General features: G+C 54.9%; 1 protein-coding gene across 6 annotated transcripts; it reads left to right on the top strand.

Annotated features, from left to right (window-relative positions):
* Positions 1–1,675: 1,675 nt before the first annotated feature.
* Positions 1,676–25,718, top strand: FGF1 (fibroblast growth factor 1). Of its 6 annotated transcripts, none has more exons than XM_071814597.1 (5): positions 3,075–3,747; positions 13,409–13,513; positions 19,176–19,369; positions 24,001–24,104; positions 24,902–25,718. In XM_071814597.1, exons 3-5 carry the CDS (start codon positions 19,201–19,203, stop codon positions 25,094–25,096), a joined length of 468 nt encoding a protein of 155 aa, XP_071670698.1. In that variant the 5' UTR covers positions 3,075–3,747; positions 13,409–13,513; positions 19,176–19,200; the 3' UTR covers positions 25,097–25,718. The 6 variants fall into 6 exon arrangements, with proteins under 6 accessions (XP_065705296.1, XP_065705297.1, XP_071670698.1 ...); XM_071814596.1 differs by lacking the exon at positions 3,075–3,747 and adding an exon at positions 10,647–11,296; XM_065849224.2 differs by lacking the exons at positions 3,075–3,747; positions 13,409–13,513 and adding an exon at positions 1,676–1,834.
* The last annotated feature ends 1,391 nt before the right edge of the window (positions 25,719–27,109 follow it).

The raw sequence follows: 27,109 nt of genomic DNA on the forward strand, positions 1-27,109 counted from the left end.
TGGGCCTCAGACACCCCACAGCTGCCAGCTGTGCCCCATCTGTACCAGATGCTCACTCCACCCTCCGGTGCCATACCCCCCCTTTGCCCGCTCCTGCTTGTGTCCCCGCCCCACCTGCGCTCCCCTTCTGCATCCAGTTGTTCCCAGCTGCACCAAAAACCAGCTGTGCCCAGCTGCTCTCCCCACCCAGCTGCGACCCGTCTCTCCCCGCATCCAGCTGTTCACAGCTGCTCCGCATCCAGCTGCGGCCCCGCCGCGCCCCCTGGCGGCCGCAGGTAGTTCCTGCGCCGCCCTGTCCCACGAGTGTTTCTCGTCTCAACCCTTAATTCATCCGGCCCGTTACTAAACACACCGTCCCGTTTGTAAAGTCACGGTTTTCCCTGTGAGCCCCCACACGTCACTTGGGCCGAAGGGGACAAGGAGCTCTCGGTCACACGTTGTCGTCATTCATTTGCAGACAGCGCAGAAGCAAAGCTTTTACCCTGGTGGTGTTCACGCAGCGAGAGCTCCTATCCACCCCCCTCGCAAAAGAGAACAGGGCATTTGAGGAGTGTCAAAGAGAATTATTTATTTCATATAAAACTGGTTAATAGGAAGCAGGAAAAAGAAAATAATTGTACATGTTATCTAAAGATTGTGAAACAGACACAAAAAGGGGGTGGTTTCTAATTCTTGGACCTGAATTTTTCACTTATCTAGCATGCATCTGGAATAACTCATTTCTCTGTAAACCGAATCATACCTACCTGTGATTGAAGTTCCACGCGGTGGGTCGGGTGCTCCAGCGGACCTGTGCTGCTGCGTGCCGCCCGCCTGCTCAGCACCCTCTGCCCACACTGGCTCCTTCCATCGCTGGAACGGGAGAATTCCTCAGGAGAGGGAAATCCAGGTTTCTTTGAGCCCCCTGCAGCACCCCCCGGCACCCTCAGCTTCCACCCAGAGGGATGAAAGGCACGGATGGGATAGAAACAGTCAGCCCTGCCAGTGCTGAGCGTGTGGGGATGGAGGCACCACGATGTCCCCAAGGACTCGTTCTCAGAGGAGGCCCCATGGCAGGGACGGGCAGGACGTGTGTGGGCTGCAGCGTGGGGTCCGGCCTCCCACACTCCGTGGGGAGACCCCCAGCAGCCCCCACGCCCACGCACACCCATCTCCTCCCAGCACTCATGGGATGCTCACAACTGGTGCAAGGGCAGTTTGCAGGGTCAGGCCTTACACTGGTTTATGTCAAGGCTGCTTCCTGACTGGTTGTTTCTGGGGGAGAAATGAGCAGAAAGAGGGTTAAGGGTGCTGGGGAGACTTTGACTCTGCAGCAATGCCAAGTCCCAGCAAGAGCCCTGGGGAACATAGGGCAGCCGGGCACGGCGCGCACACCACAGCTTGTTTGCCATCGCTCCCCACTGCACGGATGCGTTTGGGGACAAAAATGGCTTTGCAGGCAGAGAGGGAGAGGGCTGGGAGGCACACACAGAAACAGAGCCGGCAGAGGGTTTAACCCCATCCTCCCAGCACGCAGAGGTCCTGGGAGGCCTCTGGGCGATGAGGGAGGTAGGCTGGATAAAATCCTTGTCTTTCACCTGGGCTGGAGTCCAGCCCCGAAATAGCAGTCCAAAAACAAGATCACATGAGAGGAAAAAAATAGCAAGGCAAAGGATTATCCATACTTCCTTGTCCCATGTGGGCGCAGAGCGCCGGGCCGCGCTGCCAGCCACGGTGCCGCTCGGGTGCCGGTGCACCGCGGTGCCCACCAGCACATGCCAGCGCTTGCCTGGATCCGGCACAGCCCCGGTGCCTGTGCCCGTCTGAGGGACGCTGCCCGGCTCTGGAGCTGCCCGTGAGTGCTGCGGGGGTGCGTGGGGGTGGGCATGCGGTGCTGCTGCCCCAGAAAGGGGTGAGGGGCCGGGGGACCCCGGGCAGCTCACGGGGCAGCTCAGCAGCGTTGCCTCCCAGTTGCCCCCACGGTGCTGCTGCCATCACCACCCAGCCCTGCGCATCCCAACCCAGCAGGTGACTTTCACCACCAGCATCCCCAGTGCTCCCCCGGGCGTGGAATCCTGCAGAGCTGCAGCCTCGCTGGGTCTTTGTAACCCCTTCCCATACGATCTGCAATGCACGTTCCTGGTCCCTCAGCTCCTGGCCAAGTTTGAGGCTCGGCCGGGCGTGTGTCGCTGGGGGAGCAGCTGGGGTTTCCTTTTCCTCTCCCTGGAGCTGCCAGCGGGGCAGGACGGGGGACGTTCCACGTCAGTGCTGTCCCCAGCCTGTACTGGCCTGAGTGGCACTTGTTGGGTGGTTTCAGCGGTACAGCCCCAAGGAGAGGGACAAAACCAAAGCCTGGGATCTGGGGGATCTCGTGGGTCTCATTTTAAACCAAACTTGCAGAAAATTTTGTATAAATTGTCTCTGCTGTGTGACAATGGTTTGGGGGGAAAAGGAGCAGCTCTATGGTTAATTATTCACTGCGCTTTCAAACAACCCAAGAAGCATATATTAATTATGGGACTCATAGCCGAGGAGGCCCACGGATGTTCAAGGCTGCAAGGCTCCTCACCGCAGGAAAGAGCAGGAGCCAGCCATTGAAAGCCACCCTGGGAGCCTGGGAGGTGACACAGGGACCTGCTGCAGCAGGGGTTTGCTGGGCAGGGGGGGCAGGAGGAGGCAGAGCTGGCTGTGGGGGTGTTGACCCCCATCCCCACCAGTGATCCCCATCCCCACCAGTGACCTCCGTCCCCGCTGGCTCCCGGTGCAGGGCAGCACGACACCACCTGTGCTGTGGGGTGCATTAGGAGCCATCCCCTCTAGCTGCTAAACCGCAGTCAACTAGAATATGTTTTTGTCAAAACATCTGGGCTCAGTATACTTTCAGTCCAGACTGCCTGTCTAAATATACAGGCTCCATGTGAGCCAGGGCTAAAAGCTTATTTATTCTAAGCAAGCCTTAGATAACACAACTTAAATGCCACATCAAAGCGCTCGTGGAGGCAGGCCAAGCTATGAAGTCATCGCACTTGCTTCTTCGATGCTGCAGGCAGCTAACACGCAACCCGCAGCCCCCACACACTGTGCAGCCCCCGCACACCGCGCAGCCCCCGCACACCGCGCAGCCCCCGCACACCGCGCAGCCTGCACCCCGAGCCCCCGGTGCAGAGCTGGCATCGGCCCCGGGCACACATTGCAGCAAGGCAGCCCCGTCCTCGGCAAGATGGAGCCGTATTTTGTCACACTGACAGCGACTCGAGAGCACTTCGGCTTTTAAGGCCAAGCTCTTCCCAGCCTGAAGTGCGGTGCTGGTGTTGACGCCGGTGTGCCCGGCAAAGCCCTGTGACAGTGACAGCGACAGCCGCCTGCCCCAGCCCCTTTGCCCCGGCTGCCCCAACGGGAGGGCACAGACCCCCATTCCCGGGAGCTGACGGGGACCGGGGGGTTTATCACCTTCCCAGGAGAGCACAGAAACAAACGAAGGAGCAGCGGCAGCACGAGAAATCCCGCGGGCTGGGGGGTGTTCTCCGCCCGGCTCCGCGGCGAGGGGAGGGGACGGTCCCGCCAGCCCCCGCCCCGGGGCTGAGCCGCCGGTGCCGCCCGGAGCAGCCGCTCCCGCCCGCAGGTGACCGGCCCCGCACCCTCCCGCCGCCGAGCGGCCGCTTCTCAGCAGCAGCTGCTCCTTGGTTTATTCCCGCTATTGCTATTTTATCCGTGCTCTGCCCTCGCTCGACACGGCCGAGCCGCCGCCGGAGGACCGCGCAGCCCGCGGTAGGTGCCGGGGCCGCCGCGGGCGGGGGGGACGCGCCCCCGGGGCGATGGCAGCGGGAAGGGCTGAACCCCCCGTACCGCAGGATGCTCGGACCCCGCGGCGGTCACAGAGGGGGTTGTGGGGCGCAGAGCGGGGCTGGGGCGGGGAGAGGAGGCAGGTTCCCCCTCCTGGGAACAGATTCAGGATTTTCGGGAGTGCTGCTCCCCACCCGACTTTGCCAAAAAACCCCAAACCCTGCAGGTGCCTGCGCTGCCTCCGGGAGAGAGGAGGGGTTCAGGAAACGGGGGCGTCATTTCAAATCGCAATCTCAAAATTACTGCAAATTAACGTAAAGCTCCGGGTCAGAAGCCCAGGTCAGAATTTGAATTGAAATATGAAAAAACATTTAAATTGCAAACCACAATATTTGAACCATAGAAAAAGGAAGTTTGTTGAAGTGACACAGCACTATCAAATGGTTCATTTTTAATGCAAAAAAAAATATCCTGGGGCCTGCGCTAGCCAAACATGCAATTCCTGCTGAAAAATCATGTTTTACTTGCAATTTGCGTAAGATTTTGTAAATTCATGGCTTACTAGAAGTAATTGTACATACCCAGCCTCTGCTCCCTCTGACCTTCTCCTGCCCCAAGGGGCAAACACCGAGCTTCACCTCGTCCTCGGGAGCTGTGGCTCCCTGGGCTGCTCTGGTGTCCCCAGGTCCCAGCAGCATTTGGGACAGGTGGTTTCAGCCACTGCCACCCAAGCCAGCAGGGAAGGGTCAGGATCCATCCTGGGAAATGCTGGTGAGGGAGGTAAAAAGAAAATGACTAAGAGCGATGACAGAACGAGACAAGATGGAGGCAAGGTGGGACAAATTCCTTTTGTACGGCTTGCCTGGTTTCCTGGCGGGACACCCGGTGACACCCCGCTCCGTGCCTGTGCTGTTCGCACAACCGCACCCCGAGCTGCTCAGCACCCCATCTCCGGCATGGACCTCTTGCATTTCTGGGGCCAAGCACTGGGGGCGACCCACACCCCCAGGGTGCTGCTACCATGTGGGTGGCATGTCTCAGGTTCCTCAATGTCACACTTCATGAGCTGCCACCCCTAGCGGTACCAGTACCCCGCCGTGCACCCCACCAGCAGCCCTCAGGGTGGCTGCCATGGTGGGAGCATCCCCTCGCCACCCCCTGCTCCTGGGTTCACCCCCAGCTCCAGCCCAAGCCAGGTGCGAGCACCCCATCACCCCAGTGGCTCCTGGACCTGACGCACCGGCCAGGAGATGGGCTGTAAATGGCAGTAACGGGGAGCCCCGGCCCCGCTCAGCCCCTGCGGCAATCGCCTTGGAGAGCGCGTGAGACGTATGGGAAGGTCTGCACAAACAGGGGTGTAAAGTTTAATTGGTTCTCAGGGCAGGCCTGGGCTCGGTGGCGATAAGGCAGTACAATGTCCAATTGTTCTCCCTGCAGCACCGGGTCGGCCCCGCTTCCTCCGCAATGCTCAGAACACGCACTTCGGGTTAAGGCTGGAGAGTTCGGGTCCACTGAGGTCTCCAGGCAGACCCAGAGCTTTGCAAGCCCTTTGGATAAACTTTCCATCCCAGCTCCACCCCAGCCCAGGGGATAAGACTTTCCCTCTCAAGCTCCCCAAATGACTTTGGCCTTCCTCCCACTCCTGAGACCTTGATCTTCCTCCCAGCCGAGGCAGCTCATCATGCAGCTGGCTGCAGCTCCTTCCCCTTTACTCCCCATCAGCTGCATGGCTCAGCTCCTGTCTGCTGCTCCTCCAGCCAGAGCCCCACAGTGCCCAGGGCCCCTGTCCCCAGGCACCGCTGTTCCCTCTGTGTCCCCCATGTCCGCTTGCTCAGTGTTTTCCCCTTTGCTAAATGGCACGAACAAGCGGAGACGCTGAGGGAGGCGGACGGGGAGCGGTGGGGACGCGCGGGGGCTCGGCCGCGCACAGCACCTGCACCCGCCCAGCCGGGCAATTAGAGCTCGCAGCAATTTGTCTTTATATTTGGCATCTTTGGTTTGGCTCAGAGAGCAGTTAGCAGCTCAGAGCGCAGTTGTAATGAGGAGTTAGGGCTAAGTCACAAGGCCCATAAAGATAATAGACGCAGCGGTTTTATTCCAGTCTCTTTCCTCCTGTTTCGGTGTGCTTCCAATGATGCACTCATAGACAAGACCAAAACCGGAATTTCCAGCACCTTCTTCAATTTGTTTTCTCTGAGACCAATTCAGAAATTTAAAAACTAACAGAACTCAGCACTTAGGAAGGACCTTTCCCACCCCACTGCGCCCGCGGCTTCTCCTGCCGCTGGGGCTGTGTCTGCCTGGCGCAGGGAAAGTTCCCAGAGTCATTCTGGAAGCACCACTGCCCCTTCCCTGCAGAAATCAGCCTCCAACAGGAGCTGGCTGCAGTTTTCACCAGCTCCCAGGTGCTGGATGTGGCCCTTAATTAGTGCAGGAACCCAACCAAACCACAAATGCTTCCATCCGTTTCTCAGCCAGCCCATATTTCTGCGAGCCGCGGTCGGGAGGAGGCACGCAGAAGGATTTTAAGAGACATTGCAGTCCTGAACCACAACCACACACATTTCAGCAGGAAGTAAGCCTAGCTTTAGGGTACTAATTAGAGAAAGAAAGTCGTAACTTTTCAATGAGGAAGCAATCACTGATTTTTCTTTTAAGGCTCTAGTGATTGCTAGCTGGTGATCGAGTCAGTCCAGATCTGGTGCAGCCTCTGCAGGGCTGCGTCCCCTCTCGGGGCACCCACAACCACGCTCCAGAAGAGGTTTGCTGTGGGTGCTGCTCGCGAGGGTGCCGGGTCAGCCATGCAAAACCCATCACTGGTGCCCCACTGCCCTCCCCTCAGCTCTGCGCGACCGCAGGGATGGGGATGGGGATGGTTATTTCTTACTCACTGGCACTGGTCAGTCCTGGCTCTTCCCCTTGAGTCTTTTTTTGTCTGTAAATATTTGCCTCAATTTGCCAAACTCGCAGGCTTGGAGGGTGCTGGGTGATTTCCCTCCGTACAGGACAGACACAATTTTCTGGTGTGTGTTTGCCATGGGAAGCGGCTGCAGAGCTTTGTGGGGCGAGGAGCGGCGTGCGCTGCGCGTGCGGCCGGCGCTGCAGGCGGGGAGCCCGCCCGGCCCCCCAGCCCTGCCTGTCTGCAGGCAGCTCACACCACGCTGGGCTGCAGTCCGTCCCTTCTCAGGCGCTTGGCAAAGGCTTTGAGGAGCAGTGTGTCCCTGAGGAGGGCAACCAGTGTCTGTGCACCCTGGGGAGCAGCTGTAATGTGCTGTGTCTCGTGTCCCATGTCCTGCAGGTTCCAGCTGAGATCGTTGCCGGGCTCTGGTTACAATGGTTGGATGCTTGGGTACACATGAGACCTGCTCCTGTGGCCAGCAGACCCGCTCTGTGTCCCGGCAGGACAGCAAGAGCCCCTGCCCATGGACCCCAGCTCTCCTAGCAAACATCTGATGATGATTAAGGTGGAGGAGAGGTGAAGAGGCACCTTCTCCACATCCACAGCTACAAAGTCAACTGCAAGCAGCCCTTTAAGAGCCAGATATACCAAGCTTGGGGTTGTTTTGCCCTTAGCAGAACAGTGGTCTTGCACACACTGGTACAATTCAGCCAGACTTTTCTAAGCCACATCCATGCACGCTGCTGGGAGCTGAGGAGGCCGGGGAAACAAATGCATGGGAGCACATGCATATTACCCAAACTCCTATTAGCTTTTGGCTTCGGTTTAGCAGGAAATAAGATTATCAAACAAGAGCTGCTGCCTCCTGGAGCCTGGCACCGTTTCAGCGTGCAATCCATCACGAGAGGCCGTGGGAGCGGACGAGCAAGGCGGCTGCGGTGCCCTGAGCCCCGGAGATCCCCATCAGGGTGGGGGTGCCAGCCTCGTCCTGTGGTGTTTAAACTGCTGGGGCTGTTCAGTACCACAGAAACATTTTGGTTGGAAAATATCCTTAAGACCACCAAGTCCAACCATAACCCACCCCTGGCACTGCCCTATGTTCCTGAGAACCTCATCTCTCTCTGTTCAGCCCTCCAGGGATGGTGACTCCAGCACTGCCCTGGGCAGCCTGTTCCAATGCCCCACAGCCCTTTGAGGAAGAAATTGTTCCTCATATCCAATCTATTTCTCGATGTGATTGCAAGAGAGAGACCACAGCCCAGTCCCTGGGACACGTAGCATGTTAGCACTTGTATCTCACAAAATCCTTTGAGCAAACATTTCCTAAATGAGAACATCCACCCCAGGGAGGTGTCCAGCAAAGCTGCTCTGCGCGGCTGAGCCCGGGTACCAACACATCCCCCTCCTGACCCTGGTGGGCAATGACCATGCTTTGGGGGCATTTTCAGATATCCTGCATGCATTGTCTGCCGCTGCAGAACTGTAAGTGATTAGCTGTTCGGGCTGAAGGCCTGGCTTTGTCTTTCAAACCGCTCACAATAGAAAAGTCTTTGCAGAAGAATTTGTTGAAAACCAGTTCAGCAGGAGAGGGGACTATTGCTTTGTCACGGTGTGGCCCTCATGAATGCCCTAATCCTCGCTCTGGCTGCCCGTTTGTTAACGATGCCTGACTCAGTATTTCTCAGTAATGGCAGTTACTATTTTTTGCCTTGTTTTCAACACCCGTGTCTGTTGCTTTCGTGCTGTTGGAGAACAGAAGCAGATGCTGGGACCTTGCAGAGTGGCTGCAGAAGCCGTTAGCGACTTGCAGATTTTATGTGCTCTAAGGGCTGTAAGCGTGCGGCGTTTCACACCGGGGGTGGCACGGGAACTCGGGGTGGGAGGCAGTGATGGGCTTCGGCCAGGAGAGCCAGGTGGGCCCGGTGCGGGGTACCTGGCGTCTGATGGTAACAAAACCCTGCCCGCCACCAGCCCTTCTTTTCTTTCTAAAAGCCTGCTCACCCACTATGGGAAACAGCGTGATGAAAACCCTTCATTTCCCAGCTGCCAAATGAGGCAGATAAAGGCTGACACAGGCCCCAACCAGCGCTAGGGTTAATATTTATGAATTCCTTTGAAGAACAGCTAATACACAGCCAGGGGTACATATTATTCTATTAACCCCAGCACAGCATCCTAACATGCCTCCATGATCCAGCGTGAAGTCTAAACTTTGTTTTAATAAGGTAACAAACCCCACTCTTCTGGGTCTTAACTAACTCAGAAGTGAATTTCACGAAGCCCCCTTTCCCCTTCTGTTTGTGCTTTCCCTCACCAGGGTGCCTGCTGCCTGGGCATTTTCCAAGCCCAAGGCATCCAAGGCTGAGCGCTGACCCTGAGGACAAAGCCAGAGGCAGAAAAGGGCTTTCTGCGTGACGCGCTGTGCAGGGCGCAGGAGCCGGGCTGGCTGCCGTGGTCCCACACCGCTGACTCACAGGGTGACATCCAAAACCCTTCTGTTCCCTTCAGACTCACTTTTGGAGCGGTGTTGCCCTCTCCGAGTCGTCCTCCCAAAGACTTGCACTTTGCCCACAACGGTCTAGACACACAGTTCATAAATGACTCATTACTTTGTGTGCTCACCAAGCCTGTCCTTGCTTCTGGCTCTTAATTTAGATCTGTGCTTCAAAAGTCAAAATCTGGCCGTCAGCCTTGACCTCAGGTCTTTTCTTCCCACGTCTCTGGATCAGTAAATCCGCCTGTCCCACCTCCAGACGAGCCCTGCCAGCCCTCGCCCGTGCAGGGACCTTATTTCTGCTGCAAGCCCGTGCTCGCCAGCAGCACCTCCCACCGCTGCCCTTCCCAAGGCACCACCACAGCCCATGGCTGGACGGCTTCTCCTCCAGAGACATCCTCGGGCACCCCGCGCTGCTCAGGGACAAGCTGCTGGTGCCCAGCGTTGCCTGTGCCCTTCCTCACCAAGCTCACTCCTCCTCCTCCTCCACCCATCCACACGGACAATCTCCCCTAGCACTGCAAGCCAGCGCTCTGTGCCCCCTCAGGACCTTCCCTGGGTCCTGCCAGAGGCACCGACCACCCCGAGGTGGAGCCCAGCCCCATGGTGGCCCAGGCCAGGTGCACGGTGGCCCTTATGGGTTCCTGCCCAGCACCCCCAGGCCAGGGCTCGCAGGCGGGCAGGCAGCTTGCCCAGCCTGCATCCCAGTGTCCGGGTCACCCTCACTTGCTTGGGGTGGCCCCTGAATTGCACACCGAGCCTTTCTGATCTGCGCTCAGGTCACAGAACAGGAGCAGGAGCTCTGAGAGAGTGATTTCAGCGTTTTCTCCATCCTGCGCTGCCCGGGCAGACAGGAGGGGGAGATCTTACCACGACAAATCCCAGTCTGTGCAGCAGAGGATGAACTCCAGATCCAGGCTGTTCCCTTATACCAGAGACATTCTGCATGCCTTAAAGCACCCTGAAAATTATGCCGATTGCTGGAGCTCAGCGCCAGACAACCTGGCCACTTTCTGCCCATCTCCCTGGCCACACACTGCCCGGGACAGTCACACACACGCGGCCATGGGCACAGGTGACCTTTGCATCCCTGCACCGCCCGAGCAGAGATGGGCCACCCTGTCCCCTCCGCACATTCCCAACCCCCCCAGCCCACGTTGCCCTGCCTTGCACCCACTCTGAGGAGTCTTTTCCCTGTAGAGGTCACTCATTAATTCTCTAGCAGCTGCACGTCCTTACAGGGCACGCTCACGTTACACAGCAGAATAGTAATCAGTTGGGTACATTTTCCACTGGAATTCCCACCTCCCTTCATATTTGAGTTTCAATTGCACGTCAAAGCTTGCACATAAAATACAAGTATTTAACAGTGAGTAAGACACCCTCCCTTCCCCTTCCTTAATATTCCCTTTGCTGCCTGGTGTTCTAAACAGCTTCCGACTGACGGGAAGAGTTTACTGACTCCTAAACTACCAGCGTGGGTTTTGCAGCTCCCACCGAACCCGGCGTGGATGGCATCGCCATGGGTGCCACACGAACCGCAGCGGGCGGTGCCAGCTGGCAGCAGCGCCTGTTTTGGGGGATGTGATTGTGCGAGCACAGTTCGGATCAGCCCTTTCCTACGCTGTGAATAGGGGATGTTTGTGCCCTAGGACCAGCCAGTTTCAAAGGGGAAAGCTGCATATACCAGCATGCATTTATGTAATTTAAATAAATTTGGCTGAGCTAGGATAAGCATCTTATAAATTGCACTGGGACAGAGACGCCCCGTAACATGTGAAACATTAACATTGGCATTCAAAGTCCCTGAGAGAGCCCCAGCACTGCAGCCTGCTCCTGGCGCTGGGACAGCAAGGCTCGCATCCTGCGCGAGCTGCGGGGCTGCCTTGGTTGTCCCAAAGTTTTTCAGTTCAGTTTGGGCATCTTTCTGCCTCCTACCATCGCCAGCACCCTCGGCTGCAGCCTGCGGGCCAGCCTGACCCACGGCTTTCCCCTAAACCGGCTGCGGAAACACCGGGCACGACAAACGTCGCTGTGTCTCACGCCTGCCCACTCGGGAGCTGGAAATAAAACGGCGTGGGTGTCACCTCTGCGGACGGGGCTCTGCCAAGCGCGCTGGTACAGCAGCCGAGTTCCAGCAGGTAGTTAAAATTGCAGCCTTCTCTCCTGCAATGTGCTTTTTATGGTGCTTTGTTGTTTACAGGGATGAGAAAGGGTAGAAGAGCCTTACAAAACAAACCTCCCCTTGCCTCCGTGGGTGCTGTTATGGAAACTGGCGGCAGCAGCCGAGGCCGGGCGCTGTTTTCCTTGGAGGGCGCAGGAGCGGCTGCCTGCCCCTGCCCGCCGACACCAGCCCGCGGTCACGCTGCCCTCGGCACTGATGTCACGGCAATGACCAAATTGGTGCCCACGTCTTTCTGGGCACAGGTGCCTCAGTACATCCCTGTCTGGGACGTGGGGACCAGAATTAGGGCTGTATCTTCTACCAAAGTCTGACGCATCCCAGTGCGTGATTCAAGCTCCTTTCTAGGCTGGAAATGAGGATGACAAACGGACAGTCCAGTGTCCCTGGGCCTCCTGAACCAACCACTGCCTTCAACTGGGAACCCCCTAATTTTTGCCTAGAGCCCGTGGGTCAAAGCAGCCGCTCGACGTGCAGCAAGAGGTGGAGATGCTCGGCTGCTCTCACTCATTACCCCAGTGGGTAGTTATCCATGGCTAATGATTCTGGGTTTTTTTGCTGACCCTCTAATCTGCACTTAACCAGATTCAGCCTTGAGCTTGCCTTGCTCTGATCTTTCATTGGAAACTCTTGTGCGCTCTTATGCACTGCGGTTTCGCACTGGAAGGCGTTTTCTCCAGCCATAAAGTCATGCAGATAAGAAAATTATTATTTATTGGAGGATTTTCCTGGTAATAGCAGTTATTATCTCGAGCTTTTGTCACATTTTTAAGTTATTGAGCAAGAGTGTGCACAGGAAAACACAACCCAAGCTGTTTACTTAGGCAGCTCAAAGGAAAAAAAACAGGCATTAGCATCTGGAGCTACTAGTCACTACATTTAAAATAAGATATCAAACAGCAGAATTAAGCACAGAATTCTTCCAGCCAGTTTTTCTTAGAATTTAACAAGACAAGCTATATAGTCCTTATACAAATACTTCATAATGAACAGAATTAACTCCGTGCACATTTTCAACATAGTGAATCACTGCTGAGCTGATGGCGAACCTAAGTGATTTTCCTTGGAATGACCGAGACCGAAACTATGCTGGAGGAAGTTTGATTTCTGAGGGGTGGTATGTCTACTGATGGTTAACCGCGAGGATGGATGTGGGCTTTCACTTGGCCTGGAGATAAAACCCTCAATTCCAGCATCCTCTGCTTCTTTGGGGAAGGACATGGTATAAAGCCTGAACCCAACCTAAATCCCAGTTTTGAAGCCTGAGCCAGGCCTTGATTGGAGCTTGGCCACCCTTCAGAGGGCCCAGCTGCAGGAAGCGTTGCATCTGACACCACATGAAAATCCCTGCTTTTCACTCCTAATTCGAGCCTCATGCCTTATTAGCAACAGCAGCCGGAGATTTCAGACCTGAGTGCTGGGGCACTGGGGAGAGCTCGAGGGTGAGGAAGAGGAGCAGGGACCTGAGCCGGGGCCACCAGCACGGGGGTTGTGCTTGGGTGGGACCAGCGGGCTCAGCCGGGATGTGGTACAACAGGAGAACCAGCCCAGCCCCTTGGCATAAAAGCATTGCGTAGGGTGAAATTTTGGGGCTAGAGTTTGTCATTTGGGGTCAGCCCCGCGTTTGACGGGGCAGGGCTGGCCTGAGACAGAGCAGCTCCCCAGCACAACCAGCCATGCGTCTGCATCTCCCGTAGCGAAATGCTCCAAGTGGGAAGGGAGGAGAGCTGGACAAGAGCACCCACAACCAGAGCAGAAACACAAGCCATGAGAACCCTGCCCGTGGCCAGGAGTGGTGGCAGCCGGCACTGCTGTCTGTCCATCTGTCTGTCCGTCTGTGGGCACAAGGGGCAGGAGCTCAGACAGCCCGGGCACTCCAGCTCTGTGGTCTGATGTCCTGCCCAGTGTCCTGCGGCAACACCGGGGGTGGGTGGCAGGGCAGACAGCGACATTTGCAAGCCAGGTGAAGTGTCCCCCACCCTGGAGGGTTTCCTGTGTCACCACAAAACATTTCCACCTGCCTCAAGCAATTAGTTTTTACAGCATCCCTTGTGGTTTCCACTCCCTCCAGATGCTTTTCCCCTGGGAAGCAAATCACGCACAGACCCACAGAGGAGGGAGGCACAGAGCCCTGCACTGAACCACCCGCCGCCCCACCGCAAACAACCAAAACAAGGTACCTGCACCTGGCGCATCCTCCCTGGGTCCTCAGCAGCCCAGAGCCATCCTCCTCAGGCTCCAGAGATGAGACCACGAGGACTGAGTAACTCGTGTCATGTGTTAGGGGCTGCTCCCAGCCAGTCCTGTGTGCTGGCACATCTCGGTCTGCATGAGTGAGGTGCCAGGGAGCAGCGCAGCAGCAAAGCACAGAGGGACGATGCTTTATGGAGCACAGGAGAAGGGACAATGCTTTACGTTGGTCTCGGTGTGAGCCTGCAAGGGGAAAGGCACTCGTGAGAGCCCAGCAGTGCGGGCTGTCTCCTGAAGGGAAGGTGTTACTCCCTTGGTTTTACTCCACTAATTGCCTTTTGTAACCAGGATGCCTGTGACAGTGCTACTGGGGCAGGAGAGCTAGAGGTGCCCACAGCGAATCCCCTGGGGTGCAGCTGGCCCCAGGCTGCTCCCACTGTCACCCCTGGCCAGCACCAGCACAGCGGTGACAGGGCGGCCCTGGCAGCCCAAGCCCGGTCCCACGGTCCTCGCTCAGACCTGGTCCCCGGGGTGGAGCTGCTGCTCCAGCGCTGAGCGTGCAGCGATGACAGCATCCGCCTGCGCTGGACAGACCAGGCACACTGTCAACGGTGCCGTAAAATAAAGGCCAGGAGGAAGGGAGACAGGGAGCAGGCAGGGGAGCAGCAGCCACTCCGGCCTCCCCCCAGTAATCAGGCAATTGCATTACCTCTCACTGCAAAGCCCAAAGGACGCTCTGGGTGCAACACGTCAGCCACCCCATCCTTTGCTGGAAAGACTGAGCTTTGCGCTTCTCCATCCAGTGTTTTCTTTCCATGCAGTGGGTCCCACGCATCTGGCTTGCTCTGGCAGTTAGTGCTCAAATCCCCCACACGAGGCAATGGGATTTGCTTCTGCAGCCAGCGTTGCTCGTGTACGTCTCTGTGGTCTTGGTCTGAACCCAGACAGGACACATGGAGCAAGACCCTCCTGGCAAAGCTCCTGCTCTTGGGCTGGATCAGCTCCTGGAGCTGGAACTGTAATTAAGTTAATCACCAGATTGCAAAAGGGCGTGGGTGGGGAGGTGGGAGAGGCTGGAAGATAATTAGAAAGCAGACCATCACCTTGTTTTTCTGTCTCCCCATGGATGCCACCAGTCTGCTGAGATGTTGCGCTGGATGTCCCAGCTGAAAGAGGCAGCTGGGATGTCCCAGCCTCAAAGCCACACACAAGTCACACGTGGCTTTGGAGCAAAACGAGCAGCTGCTGGCAGGTTCAGCCGCGCTCTGCACGGGGGGTCCTCGCCTGCACAGTTCTATCCTGAGACACACGCGCATCCCCACAGCCCCCTCTGCTCTGCAGAGAGACGAGATGGGAGCTAAACCAGAAAATGGCCAAATCCAGGATGCAACCTGTTCTCATTCTGTCTTTTCCACGATGCTCCTGGTGTTTGTCATCAGCCTCCTTTCAGCAAAGAACTCACTCACTCGTTATTCATGAAACTCAGTCAATTGCTAAAGGTTTCACACTCCCCCTCCTGCCTGTTTCACCCAGCGCAGATCCCGTGTGGCACAACCCCAGCGACTGCCTCCAGGCCCTGGGGAGAGCAGGAGATGATGGCAGCAGGATTAGTTAAATTAATTTCTACTGGTTTGGTCACACTTTATACCACATATTCCACTTACGGAGGGTAAAACCTGACTGATAAATATTCCAACGAAGCAGTTAATCATATTGCTAGAGATAAAATCATCTTGGCGTAAACACCAACTAGAAACAAGCCAATGCTTTCTGCTGACATGCACAAAATGATCTACTACATATTTATCATAGGCTTTGCCTGGTGATTTATTGAGTCCTTCTAAGAGGATGCCTAGTCCAAGGAATGTGAGCCGTGCCTTGCACCGCCGGCCCTTCGAAGGGAAGGCAGTGTGGGCAGGCTGGATGGTGGATGGAGCTTTGTGGATGGTAGTGGAAGATGCTCGTCTCCCAGCTCACAAGCAACGAGTTTCCATCCTCGTGGTCTCCAGCTACCGTGTGTGCCCAGAGGGGCGGCCAGAAACGGTGTGGGGAGCAAGTTGTCAAACTCTCAGCAACACCACCTTTGTAAGGCAAGCAAAGGGGAGACCCGTACTAGCTGGTGAAGTCTGCGCTGATTTTAAAGGAGGACAGGAAAAGGACCTTTTGCACAGCCCGTAGCACACCCTGTGCTTCTGGAGCTCACGCAGAGTCCACCTGTTACTGCCAAAATAACCAGCCCAAGACGCTCAGGCTCAGAAGCTTGCAGAGTTTGGGATTTGACATCAAAGCCATTGGTCTGGCTGCAGCAACAGTGGTCGGTGATAAAGTCTGGAACCAAACCCAGACTCCTCAGAATTTCACGCCTCTCCTCGCTCCGCAAGCAGCATGCACGCTGCAGTGCTCCGGCCACCAAAGCTCAGGAGGACTTGGTTAAAAATAGCATTCAGGTTTTAACTCTCTTTTTAAGTCATTTTTCTTCTTTAGAAAGCTATTTCTGATCCTTTGGGGCTCTGACATCTCCTTCCAGAGCCTGGGAGGAAGAGCCAGGTGGCTGGAAGGACCGTCTGCTCCCCATGTCCACAGCCAGAGCTGGGGCCACCCCAGAGCAGATGTACCGGGTCCCGCCCCTGGTGACAATGCCATCCGTCCCCAGCAGTGCTCTTCTCTTAGGCCACGCAGCCCAGGAAAGCCTCGGGAGGGAAGTATTGATGCAGGGCTGGGAGAAAAGAGCAGAGCCACAAACACAGCCGGTGTCGGACAAACACTCCCCAACCCCATCCCGCAGCACCAACTGCTCGCAGCAGCCATCTCCTCTTGGAATATTTTCCTTTCTCCACGGGGCACCAAATAACCGCTGGAGTGCGGTGTCTGTCAGCTCGGAGAGAGCCTTCTGTGCTGCTTGGAGCTATTTAATCATTTTGTTGGGCTTCTACCCAAAAAATAAGGCCCTGTGTGTTGTCTTTGGTTCAGGTTCTCTCTCTCACTCTTGCTTTTTAATCCCCATAAAAACCCAACATGTTCCTGCCAACCGGATAATAGTAGGGCCGTGAGTGGTGGTGTGTGTAGAGTACCAACGGTCATAAAAGTATGAGAACAGCAATAGTATTTAGCAGGGAGAGACAATGGGAGTGGAAAATCGTGTTCATTCAGCTTGTCTTGGGGAGTCAAAGGCAGCTGGCGAGCACTGGATTCATTCTAAAAATAGCAAAAAAACCCTTAAGGGAAATATGCGAAAATAAAGAAGGCATTTCCAGTCGAGCTGCTCTGCTCAGGTCGCCCATAGGTGCCCTCGAACGCGCAGACCTGGCGGTGACCACGGGAGCGTCCTGGGATCCCCACCCGAGCTCTGGCCTTTGGGATATTTGTTCCTCCCTTCTATCAGTCATCAACCCAGTAACTTCCCAGTGCCCTTTACCCTCAGATAAAGGGTCAAGAAAGGCTTTAGTGCCAGTAAATTACACAAGACCACCGATCTTGATTCAGACTCAGTAAAGCACTAACGCCTTATATACCATGTTGAATTACTTGAAGGTTTTCGCTCAGAGAAAGCCTGGCTGGCAGTGGGCATGAAAAACTGAACTGCAACAAGAAAAGTACGATTTCTTGGCTGAAAAACAAATTTGGGAGGAGACTGTACCCAGAGAAGGACCCAAGCAGCTTCCAGCGCAGAACAGCACACAGCTGGGGCAGAGCAGGGCTGAGCAAGGAGCGCTCCCGGGTACCGCGAACGGGACTCACCCAACAGGATCAAAACGGTTCTGGAGAAAGGGCAGTGGGGAAAAGCTTCAAACAGAACGTCCCAGCACTTTGACTCCACGTTCTGCTGTTGTATTCGGGATTTAACACCATCTGCAGCAAACCACGGGCTGGTAGTTGGGAGGGAAGAGAAGCTGTCATGAATCAACAGCCGGCAGAGAAACTGTGGCCTGGGAGGGTGGGGAATATTGATATTTTTTGCTTTATGGTTGTGTTTTCCTCTCCTAAGGAATCTCTGTTCTGCTAGACACCCCGGGGTACCGGTCTGAGAGTCAGGGATGAAGTCTGTGCATGAACCAAAGCTGCCTGGAGTGGCCAGATGCGTTTTCAGCAGTAGCAATGAAGTCTTAATTTCCACGGTTTTGGCTTTTGCAGTCCAACTTTCATACATTTTTATCTTCCACCAGCTTTTGGGATCCACTCGAAGTTCTAGCTGCCCCTCCTTGCAGCGGCACTTGCAAATTTGCATACTTAAGAGTTTACAGCCAATTATTTAGAGATTATATCTACATATCCATGTGTGTGTTTGTAAGCAAAGAGCTGCAGTCCTTCATGTTTCCCAGGTCACTCTCTAAGTACCAGGGCAAACCCCCCATATGACACTGGCTCCATCCTAAGGTACCAGTAGCACAGCTCAGGACCAAATAGACATTTTTACAACCCATAAATACGTATAAACAGTGACTAAATGATACTTCCCATAATATAGCTACGGGAATACATTACATTTAAAGTTGTTTCCTGTTTCTAGATCCATACTGTGGTCTTTTTCTGTGCATAAATCCACTTCTCTATAAGCGTTACAGAACTTGATATATGAAAGACAGCACGTTCATATGAGAGGTTTTAAATGTAGTTTCTAGGCCAGAAACACTCAGATAAATTGGAACATACCTGGGTTACGTGTGGGACCCCGGTCCCCACCCACGACACCTCCTGGTCCCACGGCTGCAGTGTCCGCTCTCGCCCCCCAACAGTCACAGCGTCCTTCTCTTATGGGTCTGAGGATGCCTTCAGGTTTTGGCACAGCATCTGCTTGAACACGGGTCATGGTGCATTTAGCAATGAGGTGTCCGTACAACCCCTGTGCGTTTCCCAGCCCCAGGCGCCCCGCGGGAGGAGCACGCTCACTGGATGGTGCCCCACGCCCAGCTACACCCTCTGCATCAACCAGAGCTTTGCCTTTCCCTTTTGAACACTTTCACCGAGACGCAAGGGTGCACAAACATGGTACAATCTAGACTCACATTGATGTTTTTCCATATGCTATTGACCAGTGCACAGGTAAACGTCCTGCTCGCTGCCCAGGTGGTGACAGCCTCCTGTCCTGCTCATCTCCCACAATATCCAGCGCTTGTTCCGATCTTTAGCACATGTGTCCCTTGGCCAGGTGAGATGCAGCGTGCCAGGGTGTGATGTAATATTTGCTATCTGGCACGCAGTCCGTGTCGCAATACCCAGTCATAATCATGTTTGGAAGTTATAATAGTGGAGAGAGTTATTAACCTGGGCTCCCTTCCTGCCTCCTGTGGGTTCCAATCAGACACTGGGTGTTTTTCAGGCTTTTTTTTTGAGCATATAATTTTAGTACATACGTCAATCGAGAGCAGAAAGAAAACAGAATTGACTATGATAAAATTAAAAGGACAGAGTCCCTACCAGCCGGCTACAGCCAGCGAGGAGACGATCCCCCCGCCACCTCCCACGCTACGGAGCATCACCTTAGGGCTGTGGCACTGTGTCACCGTCGTGCTCTGAATCACCTGCCCACCAGCCAGCCCGGGCACCGGGACCACCGGGCTCCCTCCCTCCCTTTAAAAGCCCGGCGGCAGCAGCGTGTGCCACGCACCCCGTGCCACCGCGCCTGCCACCCGCTGCCGCATCTCTTGCAGCCCGGCCGCCGGGAGAGGCTGAGCCATGGCCGAGGGGGAGATCACCACCTTCACCGCCCTGACCGAGAAGTTCAACCTGCCCCCCGGGAACTACAAGAAACCCAAACTCCTGTACTGCAGCAACGGTGGCCACTTCCTACGGATCCTCCCGGACGGGAAAGTGGATGGGACCAGGGACCGAAGCGACCAGCACAGTAAGCAAACCCGGCGGGATTTTTGGCACTCCTCCGTGCTCCTGTGGTTTTATCAGCCACGAAAGGGGCAGCTGGAGATGAGCTCTATAGCAGGCTCTCTTTCCTCCTGGGGTCAGCACACACAAACACACCTGTAGCCTATATGCAGAGCCTGGGGAGGCACGGGACATACACAATCTACATCTGCAGAGCATTAAATATGAAACTGGTCATCAACATAATTGCAGGCAGGCAGACCATACAGGACCCAAGTGCTAATTGCGGCACAGCTGGCTTACACAGCAAGTTGGCAGCTGGAAAAAGGGCTCAGGAGCAGCCTCACATCCTACACACAGGCAGTCAGCACACGTAATTCTATAGTATCTTTGCATTTGCTCTGGATTAGGAGATTCAGCACACCAGTGGGCTGTGCAAACACAGCACCGCAGCCGGGCATCCTCGCAGGTGAAGCTGTCAGCCCAGACTCTGTGCCGAGCGGGTTTCAGCTGCATGTTCTGCACACAGTCCTTTGGGGAACTTCCCTCTCAGCAGCAAACTAAATGCCTGCAGGATGCAAAAGCCCAACAGAGGCAACAACCAGCAGAAAGAGAGTTATTTTGTGACTTACAGCTTTAGAAATGCACTCGTGTTGCCATTCAGTGAGTGATGCCGGCAGCTCCAGCCCATGGGACGCTGGGGACCTTCTGCTGGATGAACAGCAGATCCCAGCACTTGTCCTACCACCCGCACATCCCACTGCCTTTCTAGGAGCGTATTCGTTCTCCAGAACTGGCATCAAAGTCTACCCCAGGAAGCTGGCAGGACTCACTCACTAAAAAGTGCCGTTTTTGTAAACGCTCCTATAATGTACTGCAGCCTACCTGACGCAGGGCAAACCTTAATGTCAAAAATTCATAATATTATCCTGTAGAGCAAGGAAAGGCGCGTGCTTGTCCTATTCAGTAGTTGACCATGTCACCAAAGGCATCAAGAGCTCTTTCCCTGCCAGCAGCTCACAGGACCAGCACCAAGCCGTGGTGTCGAGGCTCTTCGTGCTTTGACCAAGCTGCGCAAAGGTGTCAGATGGAGCTGAGCACCTGGCTCTGGCACCACAAAGCCCACGGCAACTCTCCAGGTTGCAGAGACCCCCAGGCAAACAGCTCAGACAAAGGAGAGAACGGCAGTGTGAGGAGACAGACATAAAACCCGAGGAACTGGTTGGGCAGTTTAAAACTTTTAGGGCTCTTGCACTTCCAAAATGCTCAAGAGGATTTTTAACAGCTCCCAATGAGAGCTGGACCAGCAGCGCAGCACAGCGCCCTGCAGGGCCGGGCTCTGCTCCACCGCCATGTGCCGGAGCTCTCGTTCCCAGCAGGGACCTCTGGGCACATCATATCCTGAACATTCACTGGAATGTCCCTGGGACCTGCCAGGCTCCTATCTGCTTAGCAAGAAGTACTGGGAGGAGCCAAGTCTGCCTTACAAATTCTAAGAAAAGCACTTTTATTTCCTTTAAACCACAAGCATACGTGTGGCTTTCTCCCCCAAAATTAACCTTTCTCCTTGTTATTGTTGTTTTAATGAAATGCAGTTTATAGCAAAGTTTTAATCATAAACGCCACTTCCCCAGCACTCACGCGGAAGGCGGCGGTGCTGGAGGATGGGTGAGCTCACCAAGGCCGGACAAACAGCGCAGGGCAGGCAGCCTGGAACGAACCCAGCACTAACCCTTCGCAACCCCCTGCGAGAGGTGGATGAGGCCCCTGACCCAAAGGATCTGGGAAGACAGGACGGGGCTCACAGGACCCACAAGCTGGCAGCTGCAGAGGTTGTACCAGCTCAACAGGCACATCTGCCACGTTTTGCCAGAGACGATATTTTGCTGGAGTCAGAAGGGGGACGCAGAGACCCCCGTGTGCCCTGGGGAGCTCAGCGTGGGTTTGCAGAGCCAGCGGCACGGTGACATCCCCAGGGACACGGGGGGCTAATCCAGCCCCAGCCTCAAGCCCTCCATGTCACAGCACAGCCTTTTACCCCTGGCAAACCAAGCTCAACACCTTGGAGTGAATATTTCCAGCCCAGCTGCTGATCCCCACAGCCACACCATGCACACAGGCAGGGGGGCAGGCAGGGGTGTGGGCACCCGCTGTGCCCCAGCACTCTTGCATCTCCCCAGCTGCTGGCCTGGCGCCACGTGTTTGGAAACCTCTGCCAGAAAGGAACCTCCTGTAAATGATCTTGTAAACTCGGATACCTGAACGGACAAATATTTACAGAGGAAACTCCCAGCAGGGCTGCGTGCCAGCGGAGCTGCCCTGTGGGGCCATACCCGGCCTCCGAGCACCGACGGCTGCCCGCAGAGCTGCTCCGCACAAGGTGCACAAGGGGAGCAGCCTGGACTGTGACTTTGGCCGTGGGATGCACCTCACACAGCGGGGACAAGCACCGGCCAGCGTGGAGCGAGCCAGATCCATATGGGAACCCTGGGGGTGACAGCGCGGAGAGAGGTCCCGGGGAAGGACGGGGCGCAGGAACGCCCACGGCTCATCCGGGGTCCAGCATGCACAGCTGTGTTAGAGCCTGCTTTGGTGCTTTGCAAACTGCCCGTGACCATGTGCATTTTGTCCCAGCTAAATACCAAGAATTCCTATTTTTATCTTACATCGCCTTGCCAGGTGCCGGCCCCAGAATCGGGGAGGATCTCTAAGGAGAAGTCACTCACTGCAAGCCCTCCCCGCCCAGCCCTATGTAAGGATTCCCTCACCGTGTCCTTTGCTGCTGTGTGGGGACATCGAGTTTGCACCATGAAATGAAAAGAAAGCTTACCAGGATGTCGTAGACCCTTGAGGACGAAGCCCATGTCCGTTTCCACAAACAGCCTTATTTTCTCTGTTTCATCCCACTACTTCATGGAAGGAAATATCTGTACAGACCTGTAAAAAACCACAATAATTTGTGCATGAGATCCTTCCTCCAGAGCCACCGTTCTCCCTCTGTGGCTGGACACCTTAATGTCCCCATCAGCAGCTGGTGGGTCCCTCACTCCCCTCTCTGAGGGGCAGTTTTTGGGACAGTACCATCATTTTTATCTCATTTCCCTCCTCCCCAGTCTGGACTTCTCCTGGGCCGTGTCCCGGGACACGGGGAACGCGAGGCGGGCTGGGCTCTGCTGCTGCCGGCTCCCGGCGCCGGCGCTGCGCGTTACCGCACATCTGCGCCCACGCCGTTTAATCATCAACCACCATTTACCGAGCAGGAAATGGCAAAAATGAATGCAAACGATTACAACAAAGATTTCACTGGGACAGGGGCTCCTGCCACACCAAAAGGTAACGTTACCTTTCACCTCCTCTAAAAAAAAAAAGGATAAAATAAATGAAAGGAAGGAAAAAGCTGGAGCTAAGGCATCTGTTCATACTTCATTCAAACCAACCTATTTCTGTTACAAATCTCTATTGTACAAGCTCAAGAGAAAAAGCTGCGTAAGGGATGGGAATTGCCATTCAGAAGAGCTGGATGCTGCAGGTCATGCTGGCCGTGACCGCTGCCTCTCTGCACGTCGGCGGGGCCACCGATTGTTCGGAACCCATGGGCACAGCGCCGGGTCCTGTCTGAGCTGCTCCCCAAGGCTCCTCTCCAGCCAGGTGGCCTCTTCCCTTGCCTCTTCCTGATAAACGCATTCAACGAGAACCTCAGCCAAGTTTTAATCATTTTCCAAGACTCCTGTAATTAGCAAAGAAAGAAAAAAAAAAGGAACCCACAGGGCAAAAAAAGAAACCAGACAAATAGCAAGGTTAAATCTGCCGTGTTGGGTGCAGGACGCTGAGCAGAGGAGGGAGGTGGCCCAGACACCCCGACCTGCCGCTGACCCGCTCTCCTCCCACGCTGCAAGACCAAGAAGGAGCTTTGTTTGCCCCAGAGTTCCCAGTTGAGGTCCAGCATCGGTGACGGGGACGGGAAGCCCATGCCCAGTGGGCTGCGTGAAGCGATGCAGCATCACCACAAACCCATTGATCCTGCCCAGCCCGCAGGCTCAGACCTGGGGTTAGTGCCAAGTTCACGTTAGCACCACAAACTAGGACAATCTAATATGTGCCTCATGGCTACCCATGGGAGGTATTAATATCTTTAGGATGAAGATCAGCCCTTTCTATTTCTCCACGACCCGTCTACGACCCGCCAGATAACGCACGCTGCTGGATGGGACGCTTTGGAACAGGGTTCTGCAGTGCAGGCATCTGAAGTCTGCCCAGTTTAGCTCTTTAAATATTTCTTCATATGTCACTCTTTAAGTGTCTTGTCAAAACCACATGAGAAATTTGTAAATTAGAGCCAGAATTAAAACCCCAATCTCCTGTGTCCCGTTCCAGCGCCTTAACCAAAACGCTGCCCTTCCTTTGATGTAAAAGAAGGAAAAAATTGGTCTTTGGTTCCTAGAACGTGGCTATGGGGTTTCTTTGAAGGAGAGGGTGCAAGGAGACACTTCTATTACACACTGTACTGTTTCTTACGAACTCTTTATAAACCAGGCTTCAGAACAAAAATACCCTGCTGACTTTCCTAGCGGCTCGGACATTATCTCTGACAACCATTGTTTTTTTCCTTTTCCTATTTTCCTTTCACTTTTGTTGCTGTCTCTTCTTTACTTTCAGTTCAGCTCCAGCTCAGCGCGGAAAGCGTGGGAGAGGTGTACATAAAGAGCACCCAGTCCGGGCAGTACCTGGCGATGGACCCCACCGGGCTGCTCTACGGCTCGGTAAGTGGAGCTCGGAGGGACCGGACACCAGAGGCTTTGAGGTTCGCGGAAATCTCGTAGCGCTGAGTAATGCAAACCGCAAGCAACAATTAGCCTCTGTTTGTTATTTTGGTAGCTGGATGGCCACTCTCTATCCGGATTTATTTTTGGGGGGGGAAATAAATAAATAATCAAATGACGCCATTTACCACCCTGCCTCAAACATTTGACAAATATTCTATTTCATATCTGGAGCAGCAGCTGCTTCACATCCCCTCGGCAGCAGCACCCGCAGCACCGCGCTGCGAGCAGGATCGTGCAAGGCAGGAGCTCTGCCCCCCGCGCCCAGGAGCTGTAGGGCATGAAGCCACCAAAAATAATGTGGGTCTTTGAGAACAGTCCCATTTATAGCAAAGTGTGTGACACATAATCCTGGTCACGGGCTGCTTAGCGCCACCAAAGAGCTGGTTTGTTCCTATGCTCATGCTCTGAACCCGCAGCTGCCACCGCACAGGTTAGTGCCAGAGCAGGAGTCAGTGCCAGGACCAGCTTAGCAGAGCGCAAGCCAGGCTCAGTTACTGCCGAATAAAACGCTCAGATCACGGACAAGTTACTGCAGAGTAGCCCAGGGGACTAAATCAAGGCTACTTACCTCCATGCTTTAAATATGAACTGCCCTAGGGCACTAAGATCTGTGAGGTGGGTCTGGAGAGCAGCCTGGCCAGGGAGCGCCCGAGCGGGGTCACTGGGTTGGGAACGCGCATCCTCCTCCCGCAGCGCAGCCCGTCTCACTGCCGGTACCCGCGGCTCTCTTCCAGCAGCTGCGGGGCGAGGAGTGCCTGTTCCTTGAGAGGATCGAGGAGAACCATTACAACACGTACGTCTCCAAAAAGCACGCGGATAAGAACTGGTTTGTGGGTCTGAAGAAGAACGGGAACAGCAAGCTGGGGCCGCGGACACACTACGGGCAGAAGGCCATCCTCTTCCTCCCACTGCCCGTCTCGGCCGACTGAGCCCCGGCCCAGGAGCGCAGAGACAACCTGAACCCCAAAACCCAACTCCTGCCACCTCCTTTTCCCTCACTCTCTTTTTGGCTAGTATGACAGAGCCAAACGTTAAAGCTCTGAACTCTAAGTAAAGGCTTTACCAACATTAGACAAGGCAGAGCTCTTCTGCCCTGCACGAAGCTTTGCAGAGCTGAGGGGAAAAGCCCCAACACCCCCAAGGTCCCTGGCACCCCCACAGACCTGTCCTGGGCAGGCACCCAGAAACGGGGCCAAGGGGGCTCCCCAGGGACACCCCGGTGAGCAGGGAAACACACACTTCTACTGTCCCGGGCCCCCCTAAGGCAAAACCTCTCTGGATACTCCGTGTTAACATATTTATCCATCTAAGTATGTAGCTTCTAATATGCCCTCCAAGCTATTTCAGACTGCACTAGTCGCATCACCGAGTGCCGCTCTGGTTAAACACTTGCCGACACCCTCGGCGTATTAAGCTAAACTAGCATCAGCCAGAAGCTCCAAGCCCTTGACGTTTAGCCTCCCTTACAACGCCAATATTGCTGTGTTTCATGCTAGTACCTGCCATACGTTATTTGTATTTATTTATTAAGTAAATATGTCTCTTCTACAATCTGTTCATAAGTATTTCTATGCATCAAAGCCGATGGGGACCAGGCACAAGCTGCGTGGGGGTACAGGTCAGCGTGGGCACCGTGGGGCCAAGCCTTGCTGAGTCAGCACATCTCTCGCTTCTTCCTGAGCAGCAAGTGCGTTTTCCCACACAGCGAGTTTCCTTTAACTGACCTTTTCTGGTGATATTGCATTGAAAAGTAACTCGGGAGCAGGTTGGACTCTGTTGCACCCGCGTGACGTGACGGCCCAGCCGTGGCTGCAGGTGAGGTGTACGTGGAGATGCAGCCAGGGTGTCCGCTCCATGGGATGGGTTTGGTAGCCAAGGAAGCAAAAGTGCAGGAGTCCTTCACCTCTGCGAGGCTGGAGCTGGGGGCAGCACCGGCAAAATTCACGTTCGGCTCAGTCCTCCTGCCGGTCTGGGACGGAGGATTCGAGGTGTAAATAAAATATGCTGGTACAGCGGCAGAACAATAAAGTTTGATAGGAACTATTGCAGACGCTCAAACCCCAGATCTAGGCCAACAAGTTGCAGGAGGGGAAGGGACAAGAGAAGGATCCGGGCACTGCCGATGGCCCTGGCACCACTGCTCTGGTGGGTCCAGCACCGGGGAAAGGCTATGGATGCTGTCCCCATGGCAAACACAAGGCTGGGCAAGACAGAGGGATGTGGATGGCCAACAGCATCACCGCCTTACCTAAACACTGTGGTTGCTTTCCCTGTGAAAGCCTGGGTTGTTGCTCCTCTCAAAAAATGAATGAGTGCATGACCAGGAGATCCAGGTTTCTAATTAAACTGGAAAGTTGGAAAGTGTAACGCTGGATTTAGTTGTGCTGTCTTCCAACACCTCATTAACTGCAGGGCATTCCTCTCGTTAGACTTCTGCCGCTCAGAAACCACCCCCACAGGTCCACACTGGATGCCCAACTGGGGAAAAATGTCAACACTTTGCTGAAAAATAATCCCTGAGGAAGCCACAGTAATTGCTTCAGGCAGATGAACAAGCAAGGATGACATTACCCAGAGAAACTGGGCTCGCTTTGGAGAGTTTTGTCCTCAGGGTGAGAGGTGAGGGGGAGCAGAAAAAAAGACTTGTAAGATTTAATACAATTATTACGCCTGAAGATCTTCCCCAGTAAGCGCAGTGAGTGCCAGTGAGCTGCGAGAGGGGTCCTGGAGCGTGTTGGAAGGAAGGAAAAGCAAGTGCTGCTGCTCAGGAGGCTGAGCTAGGGAGGCACAGCTGGGCGCTGTTCTGTGCTCAGCTAAATGTACAGCATCCAAATTCAGCAGCAGCCAAAGGCACCCGATGGGCCAGATTTCAGCCTTTGTCAGCTGTGACCCAGCACTGTCACCTGGCAGATCTCGTCAGGATCCTGCAAGCTTCCACATCC

The sequence above is a fragment of the Patagioenas fasciata genome, chromosome 14 (genome assembly GCF_037038585.1).
Source record: "Patagioenas fasciata isolate bPatFas1 chromosome 14, bPatFas1.hap1, whole genome shotgun sequence".
NCBI lineage: Eukaryota > Metazoa > Chordata > Aves > Columbiformes > Columbidae > Patagioenas > Patagioenas fasciata.